The sequence below is a fragment of the Amphiura filiformis genome, chromosome 14 (assembly GCF_039555335.1).
Source record: "Amphiura filiformis chromosome 14, Afil_fr2py, whole genome shotgun sequence".
In the NCBI taxonomy this organism is placed as follows: Eukaryota; Metazoa; Echinodermata; class Ophiuroidea; order Amphilepidida; family Amphiuridae; genus Amphiura; species Amphiura filiformis.
Genome location: NC_092641.1, coordinates 55,920,505 through 55,930,698, shown reverse-complemented (window position 1 = coordinate 55,930,698; position 10,194 = coordinate 55,920,505). Strand labels below are relative to the sequence as shown.

The following is a 10,194-nucleotide window of genomic DNA, read 5'->3' as shown; positions in this document are numbered from 1 at the left end:
TTTAATCTTTCTTTTCATTTCTGGTTATAAAATTACAAAAATTAAGTTACCAACAAACTATTATACAATAATGAATGAAGTATTTGTACATAATTGAGAGAAAAAACAGTTTTGAATGTTTTATTCCTAGAAGCACTGAAATGTTTACCATGTGCAATCAGCTGTGAAATTTATTGGCAATGAATAATCACGGCCAATGGCATTTTACGTGTCGGTGAGTTTTATTAGTGTATAAATGTGTGTGTGTGGAATAATGCATGGGTGATATGTACATGTAACTAGTTTCTTGCTTACAGTTCCGGATTAATAATATGTTCAGTGTTTTTGCTACTAAATGTTTAAGTTTTAAACGTAAGTAAGCTTACTAAAAATTAAAATTAAATGAATGAATGATATATATATGAAAGTTGATTTGAACTTGAAATTGAACTTGAATTTGCTTAGTCTAAGTTGAAGTTGAGACTAACTGTTGTCTAGTGTTGACTTCACTTGTGTCAGTGTGTACATGTACATTTGTGTGACTTAAATTATAAATAGAAATTAAGTATGGGCTACGGTACTGATTAATTAAAGACGGATGACGATGTCGATGTCTGAGACTGTGATGAAAGTTCAAAAGTTGATTTTGATTTGATTTGATTTTATTTTATTCGGTACTCAGAAATTACAATGTTTACATATAAATAGAGAATTAGCAACAATAAAAGATGCACACATTTTAAAAACAACACATTTAGATGATAAAACATTATAAAAACATTATAAAACAGCAGAGCACCAAGGATAGCCCAAAAAGCTTTTCAAAAGAAAAGCTTATTTCCATTGGGTCCTTAAACAAGTGTGGGGAGGGGGAATGCAAAAAACAGTGAAGACAAAAAATATGAAACACCAACACGAAATGTTGCACCAGCTTAAATTAATTAATTAGCTTGACCAGCAAGGTGTTTTTTGACTAATATTTTGAAAGTATTGATTTTATTAACTTGCTTGATTCCCTTTGGCAAAGCATTCCAATGATGAATAGTGGTGTTGTAGAATGTGCAACTAGCTTGAGAGGAACAACAAAGTTATATGTTAAGCTTGTTCAGCTTGTTCAAAATATTATCTACATGTAACGCAAAGCTTACTTTGCAGTATGTACCCATGCATGCCATGAATGATCTGATCATCATTCATTGCATATATTTTACTCAAGAACTTGAATAATTACAAACAATAGTTGTACGCATTCGATGCCAGAGTATGTTAATATCATTTTTCGGTTGGACAGCGTTGACAACTAGAGTCTAAAGCCTTAATTTTGTTCCTATAATTTATAAAGTATGGTTCGGTATGGTACATAAGTCATACGGTAACAATTATGCAGAAATGAGATCTTTGAAAAACATTAAGGAAGTCCTCCTCACTTTTTATTTCAAATAAACCCTTAAAAACATTAAATACCTGGCAAACTAATTACTCATTAATATTACGAAGTTATTTACTTTAAATGCAGCTGAAATTGATATCATCTGATAAAGAGCTACTTCATGACTATTCAAATGCGCTGACAAATACCATAACAGTCATCTTCTACTGAAGACTAAAATTGCATGGAACCATTTAGTGAATACATCAAAGCCAGCATCTCATCTTGTAGCGTTACCATGGCCAGAATGGCATTCTACCCAACATTGATGTGGAATGTGTTTATGAAGAATGTATCGTCAAGGAGATGGTATGATAGGATTGACAAAGCTGTTATTGTAGGAGCTCTGCCATTCAGGAGTTATACTGATGAGGTAAGTGGTCAAGTTAGCCACTGGCCTGCTGGCCCTGGCCAGTAGTTTTCTCGTTGAGGCAGGATATTTTCTATCTGGATGGCCCAGTGGGCCACTTGGGATTTTGGCATAATTATGACATGTTACAGTATTATAAACACAATGAACTAGAATCTGGGCCAGTGGATTTCCCTTGGGCCAGCCTGAAAACTTCCCAGCTGGCCTGAAGGCAAGCTGATTAGTGATTATTGCTGCTTATGTCTACCCCTGTACTGATGTAGACTGCTCTGCATTCCCCTTTTTTGATAAACAATTCATACCTTTCCAATGCATCCTAGAAAAAGGGGACTGCTCTAGTTGAACATGACCTGTGTGACCCACCAACCATATCTTAACACATACTCTCAACCTTTTCATCTGAGATGAATGTTAATGAAGTAAAAATCAATGTGGGTGGTATATCTTAAAACCAATATACAAATTGGCAAGCATACATGTTTATGCATTAGCCCAACCCACTGTGTTCACTGAACCCAACCCACGTGGGGTAGCTCTGGGTCAGGTAACATAAACCACAAGATCTATGTATAAACAACCAAGACTGCATTTTTAATGAGGTAACATCATACCCAGTATTAGAGTGCATAGTTCATTGTAAATATAGTAGACCGTTTTTCTCATGCATGGATAGCGGAACTATTGGATCAGAACAGGATTGATTTTCCATGGTCAGAGGGATTAGGGATAATAAATTAAAATGGTCTACTACAGTAGACTAGTACTGATGAGCGTAAAGTGTACATAGGATAGACAATGAGAGTTTACTGTGCCATTTAGCTTGTAAATGAGTTGAGTGTATGCACATGTTCGCATCAGCATCTTGCAAGCCAGAAAGGTTTTGAAATGGCCAGTTTACTTTTTCACATACATGTATTTGTTTGTTTTGTCTTTGTTTTTTTCATTTTTGTTCATGTCGTTTTCAGGCCCGTAACCAGGGGGTAGCGACAAAAATTCCCCTTTTTTTACCCAAAAAGTGTCATTTGCAAGTGTAGCGAGCTTAAAAAATAAAGGTTTTTATGCCTTTTGGTCCAAAATGTCCAACCCCCCGTCCAAAAAGGTCAAAATTGTGATAAAAAGTCCACTTCTTCAAAATTAGCACCCCCCCACAAAAAAAATCCTGGCTACGGGCCTGGTCGCTTTTTTCAAGGTTTAGTTTGTTTGGTTTTTTTAATCATTAGACAAAAATATTCTCTCACTTCTAAAACAGTGGCAGTACCAGGGGGAACTTGAATTTAGGGGGCAAGATCCAAGGAAGGAAAATGTCTCCATTGCCACTGATTCAGAAAAGGAAAAATATGCCAAAATGTACAGGCAAAGGTCAATGGAACAAACCTTTCTTTATGGCTTCTCTATATAATAATCTATAAAATTGGTTGTTGTGTGGCTTAATAAGTAAGGCTGTCTATTTCCATTGAATACTTCCTTTTTTAGTATGCTAAAATAACACCATCCTAAAACTAGGTATGAGAGGCAAAGTTCCTTAGGTAACACATTTGCTAGTCAGCCAAATTCGCCTAGACTGGGGCCCAAACACAATACATATTTACATAGAAATTTGAAAGAACAGATTGGACAGGCTGGTCAAGGAAACCTACATAAATATGTTTTCTGTACTTCACTTGACCCAAATATATGATTTTTTATGGTGATAAGACAATCGCACATGGAATTTGAGAGGGATTTTGATAGCAGTTCCATTAATAAAAGCTGCTATCATCATGAGACTAAGATCTAGAAACAGCACCGAAATGCTGTTTTGGGGAATTTTGCTAGCAGAATCTTTTTGATGAAAGTCAATTTTTGACAAGATGTAACTTTGCTACGGAAAGTGCTATGACAAAAAGGTTTTCAGTTTTGGCTTTCTTTACTCGAGGGCTTTAATTTGATATATAAAATGATGCAAAAATGGCAAATTTGAATTCACCTAGCATACATGTACCTACTAAAACACATCCTGTACACATTTGTAGCCTACTACTCACAAATTTTCTTCCTCTGTACAGCTTGTTAACAAGGAGAATGTCCGGGGTGTTATATCTCTAAATGAGCAACATGAACTCAAGTACTCACCCACTGCTGAGGTAATTATTCTCGTAATGTAATTTGTTTTAAAATTGTATTGTCAGAGCTTTAAAAACGTCATGAAATAAAATGCTAGGAGCCCATTGGCAGCTTGGCTGGAGAATCTGTTGCATGTAGCTTCCATTGGCTTTAATTCCCCAGTCGCAGCTTTTCCCAGCCTCAGTGGGTTGTTAGTTGGTCAAATTGTGGTATCCTGTGAATGGTATTGACCTCAAGCCAAAAAAATTTAGTTTTTTAAAGCAGGTTTTAAAGAAAATGTAATTTGGTGTCAAAGAATACATTTTTGAAAGCCGTGATATGACCGATCAAGTCCACTCAGGCTTAAGTCATATTCTTTTCAAAGTTGAGTTATTATCAGGTTTATATGAAGTAAAAAAATTCCCTTTTATATCAGTCGCAAACCCCATGTTTATAACTGATTTTGTATGACTAACTATATAACCATAACCTATTTCTGGCTATATCTCAGTTTCGTAGTAATTGCCAACATTAGTCTGAGCGAACTAAAACAGTTTTATGTCAAAATTAGGGTGCATGCACATGTATGAGGGTGCTTTGAAATCCCAGGGGGGCCACTCAAGTATGACAGTGTATGCAATCTATGCATGCATGACCAAGTTTTCTTTAAACATCCCCTAAACGTGTTTTACCCTACCAGCAAATTTATAGGCCCTTAATAAGGTAATTTAATATAAAACGTACCCCTAATGAGTTTTATGGCTAGTAAAAATGAAAAAATGTACCCTTTTTGGACTCGTAATTTACCAAAAATTTGAAAAGGTACCCTAACAAGTTGTTCAGTTTCAGAAAACTACCCTTATTCTTGAAAATCTGTGTTTTTTAGACCCTAAATGCGTCACTCGCGTAGCTTGCCTTGCCTAAAATAACACCCCCTTTTCCTTGTTTTTTTGGTCACGCATGCGTACAGACCATTTATGTGAGTGATCCCCCGGGTTTGAAATCAACCCTCATACATAGATCTACTCTGACTTTGCACTGGCTGGGAAAATGACCTTCTCCGAGAATTCTTCTGTTTCATGACTAAACAAGTTTTCATTTCTTTTTTGTAATACAGGAATGGGCCCAAGTCGGAGTAGAGCAACTTCATCTGCCTACAGTGGATTTTTCGGAAGCACCTAGTATGGACAGCATAGAACAAGGAGTTCATTTTATCCTAGATAGAGCTAGGAAACAAGAGAGTGTTTATGTGCACTGTAAAGCTGGCAGGAGTCGGAGTGTCACACTGGTTGGGTGTTATCTAATGGAGGTATGTGCAGTGGCGGTGCCAGGAATTTTTTTCGGGAGGGCATTGGGGGGACAAAGTGATTTTCATGGGGGGGGCAAAATTTGCAAAAAGTGGAAATTTGCGTGATTTGGGGTTTTTGCCTCAAAAGTGGGGGGGCAAATGCCTCCTTGCCCCCCCACCCGTAGCGCCGCCACTGGGTATGTGTTGCCATCTTCAATAATTATACTTGATTACTCAATCAAGTAAGCAATCAATCAACCGAGGGCTTATGCAGCCAGCCATGTTACAGGGAGTGTTTTATATACCTAAATTTCAGGAACTGCCTTTTAAGGAGAGCGAGAGCAATCGCTCTCTATCGCTCTCCTTAAATCTGATATAGGAGAGTGATTTTTAGCTCTCCTTAGTTGACCATTCTCTCCTTACATTCGATTGTAAATGCTTTAAACAGCTCTCCTTGAATGCTGCAGAAGAGCTATTTCATGCTCTCCTGCAAATTCCAAAAGACATTCCCTGAAATTTGTAAATACACACCCAGTTTTTGCCCACATGACCTATACTTTGTACGCAGATCTTTAATTTACATGTCCCAGGTTTTTTTAATTTACACACCCAAACCTTCAAATCCTACCTAAGACCTTGCAATCAACCAAGCAATCATCCAATCAGTCATGTCTTGGCTGATTAATCTTTGAAAATGCCCATAAAATTTATTTTTACACATGTCCCAAATTACTCCTGATTACATCAGTCAAATTTGTTGTGATTGTATGTCAACATAATGTGGTAAATACCATGTGGTAGAGTAGTTGCCACATTAAATCCATGCATATGGAACTCCACGATAAACAGTCATAGAGCCTGTGGGGTTTATGTATACATGTTATCTCATTATTTTGGCTTAAAACAGACAGAAACCCATCCTGATAGTTTATAATATTATATTATTTCTACATTTTTGGTAAAGAATAACAAAATACAAATTTAATGGAAATTGTACATAATGGTTTTAATGAGGATGAAATGAAGATGAGTATCCAGGATCAATCCAGCGAAAGTTATCTGAAATCGTGTTTTTTATCTCCTGCAGGTATACAAGTGGACTCCGCAAGAAGCACAGGTATTCATCCAAGCAAAGCGCCTCACATCATTCTAAAAGACAAGCATTTCCGCCATGTACCGCTACTACGACAAACACATAAGATCGTCAAAAGGAAACAGAAAGAATGATCACGAGACTAGTGAAAAATTAAGAGTACAATGATATGTAGGTGTATTGTAGAACATTGTAAATGGTGTACCCAAAAAAGAAGCTCATCTTTTTTGTTTGGTCGTAATTTTTCTGATTGCAGAAATTAACCAATACAAAACTATAAGAATTTAAGTGTGGTATGGTGCTAACTTTACAAAGGACCCAAGAACTGGGTTTTGTCATCGGTTTTTGCTACATGCAAAATAGAAACTGAACTATATGGAACCTTGTTAGGTCTACTCTAGATAGAACAAACTTTATTATCCCCTTCCCATTTTATCAACAATAAGCATTCATTGATTGTTTTTAGCAAAAAAAGAAGGGCTTCTTTTTAATGGGTGTATGAGCAGATAATGTCCAATAAAAATAAAACATATTCTAAGTTGCTGAGGAAAAAAGGAGAGGGGGTTATCTAAAGGGACATAAGGGGATATTCTAGTTGAAATCCATACACCCCCTATGGAAGACATAACTTTAATCTTCCACACAGGGAGTGTGAATTTCAAATGAGGTTCCCTGAATGAGTGACTCCATTTAAAATCTACACCATTCAGACCAAGTATTTGTTTTAAAGTGTATAGGAATCTCTCTATGTCACTTAAAGGCCCATTCAGTGATATGCTCATCCGGATTATCGTAAAATCATCAAAATTCAGCAGATTTTGCTACCTTTAGATGTACTAACATAGCCTGCTAGGGGTTAACTGAAAGCTGTGTATTAAATAGAAAATTAAACATTGTAAATGAATCTGTATTACTATCCTTCACTTTTAGGAAATTTATAAACAATTTTTTTTTTCTACACCTTCGCTGGGATCACTGAATAGGCCTTTAAGATACAGTAATCAATCCATTTTGTATGCAGTATTATAAAGAAGAGTGAGAGAAGACAGTGTCTGAGCATAGGTTGATTCCATCCCAGAATGCATTGCAAGTTATTGCAGCCATTAATCAACCACAAGTTTGAAAAAAAAAAAAAAAAAAAAAAGCGCAGTGATTTATAGTGCGCTACGCACAGGCACAACGCCTAGACGTTGATCCACAAGCCTCAGCACACTTTACAGGTTGTCGCTGACCACTATGGCCCCACATCATTCCATAAACCATTAAACAACAATTCAGGGACTTTGCTGCTTCAAGAGTGCATACCCTAGACATACCACAAATAATCATCGCAACCTGGATCAGCTCCCCGAGTTTCGTACGGGTTACAACGAGACAAATTAGCAGTGAGTTCCTTGTCTAGGGGAATTTGAAGCTAACTCAATTTTTCCACGAGAGCATAGGCCTACAAGGCACCACCAGGGTTCGAACCTGCAACCTCTCGCACCATAGTCGAACGCCTTATCGATTGAGCTGATTAACTTGACTGCTAGGCATAACTAGCATTGAAGGGATATCATGCTGTGCCGACAGTGCTGTATATACATGTATGGGTCAAGGTTTGTTACACAGCAAGATAAGCCTCAATGCGTACATATCCTAGAAATTTAACATCTTCTTGAGCCTGTGGAAATAATTAACTTTTGATCAGCTTGTAATTAGCAGGAATTGTGGTGCTTATGGTGAGATGTCATACATACGACAATTCATAAAATATATTGATATTAATTTGCGATGTTGTACGGCCCATCGATTACGAGCTGATCAAACTAAATAATCCTTTATTACATTTACAACTTTGTAATGCATGCTGGGAAGATATAGCATTGAAGGGATATCATGCTGTGCCGACAGTGCTGTATATACATGTATGGGTCAAGGTTTGTTACACAGCAAGATAAGCCTCAATGCGTACATATCCTAGAAATTTAACATCTTCTTGAGCCTGTGGAAATAATTAACTTTTGATCAGCTTGTAATTAGCAGGAATTGTGGTGCTTATGGTGAGATGTCATACATACGACAATTCATAAAATATATTGATATTAATTTGCGATGTTGTACGGCCCGTCGATTACGAGCTGATCAAACTAAATAATCCTTTATTACATTTACAACTTTGTAATGCATGCTGGGAAGATATATTGAATCAACTTGTGATGTCTGAGCAGTGAGCATGGAGGTAAAAGATGAGAGGAACAACAAAGGTATTAAGGATTAGTTAATCTACTTTGTGGTACACTGAAATAATACATAATAGCAAAATAATTGTCAATTTTTTTTCCTTGGCGAATCACTTTGGTCCGACTCCTTTTGCTAACCTGGCACTCTCTGGTGGAAAACATGCCATTATTTTGTGGTGCACCACATACATTGTAATTCCGTTTTAAGACAAATGTTGGTATTGAATTGAAGTACATGAAACAAATTATACTTTGTAAATTGTACTTATATAACCCATCTCGGCTACCAAAACCCCCTGAAATGGAAAATTGGCTCTGGACGGAGTGGACCGGTCTGTTAGGCGCTAAGCTATCATGGCTAGTCACGCTTCTAGAATTATAAGGTGGTACTTCACGTACATGGAAGTTAGTTGAGGCCTGCTATAGAGTGTGACTGTTCACAGACTATTGGAGGAAATTATCAAACTTGGCTACAAACAAACACGCCAAATTTGGAAATTAAAATTATCCGATTCCATCGGTTTGAACTTGTATGCAGAAGCCTTAGTTTCCATTTAGGGTGGCATGTGGCACAGTGGCCTGAGATTCCAACTCATAATCGCAAGGTAGCTCGAGTTTGTGGGTTCGAATCACTTAATCTGCTATTTGGTAGCCCAATTGGGCGAGTTTTGAATATTTTCCCGACGACGTTTGCAATCTCCTGTCCCATAGAAACCAATGGTTAAATAAAAAAATTGGGCAACTTTTTTAAAATGTTGCCCACGACGTTCTGTAGTTTCCTGTCCCATAGCACACAATGGTTAAGAGAAAAATTGGGCAACCTTTTGATTTTTTGACTCACAATTCGGGTGAAATATTTTGCAACCTGTGTGAGAATTCAAGTTACAAATGATTAAAAAAAGGTTTATCTGTTGTTGTTCCTGTCATCTTTTACTTCCTTGGTGTGAGTAAGCACAATATGAACAAAAACAAAACATACATTATTATGTGTGTGTTAATTTTGTAAATTTATAACCAATTCTATTTTATACTTGAAGTGTATATTTATGTGTATATAAACAGTACTACAACTCTTTCATCATTTTATGGTAGTTTTTTCATTAGATTTGAAATGTAAGAGGTTTACATGTGCCATGTTCTATAGGCCATTCTTGTGGTGTTATCATGGACCAGTCTTTCAGTGGTATACCGGGCGAAATTTCCAAGGGCAAAAAATTGTCTCACTTATGGTATAAAATATCACGAAAAGTTTGAAAAATCTACCAAATATTTGATGATTTTTTGCAAACATTTGATGATTTTTTGCAAACATATTTGTAAAATATTCTGAATTTTGTCCAAAATTGTCTATCCAAATCAGTTGATGATTTTAGCAAAAGGAGAAAATTCTTCCCAATCTGTATCAGTAAAACAATATTTTTTCAACTTTTAATAATGTTATAGTTTTTGGTCTCTGAGAAACAGGGCTAAAGATTTAAAGAAAGCTACAATTTGTAAATTTTTGCATGATTTGTTAGGGTATTTCGAGCAAGAAGGGAGACCTTCTCCCCTTGTTCTTTCAAAATGTTTTGCTCCATAGTACATAAGTTGTTTTTGTTTGTTTTGTTTTTTAATACATAAAAAATGGGCTAAAGTGATTGAAAAAAAAGAAAGCCCACATACATGTATGCATAGCCTTTTTGGCTTATGGTTTTAGGCCAAATGAAGCTGAGACAAACTTCTTTTGTGGGT

The 10,194-nt window shown here is 36.4% G+C and overlaps 1 protein-coding gene across 1 annotated transcript; it reads left to right on the top strand.

Moving 5' to 3' along the window:
- Positions 1-131: 131 nt before the first annotated feature.
- Positions 132-8,028, top strand: LOC140170329 (phosphatidylglycerophosphatase and protein-tyrosine phosphatase 1-like). Its single transcript, XM_072193696.1, is given in 7 exon segments — positions 132-214; positions 1,496-1,781; positions 3,824-3,901; positions 4,978-5,169; positions 6,236-6,284; positions 6,287-6,317; positions 6,319-8,028. Coding segments are annotated over 6 exon segments (630 nt in total). The 5' UTR covers positions 132-214; positions 1,496-1,592; the 3' UTR covers positions 6,410-8,028.
- Positions 8,029-10,194: the final 2,166 nt, after the last annotated feature.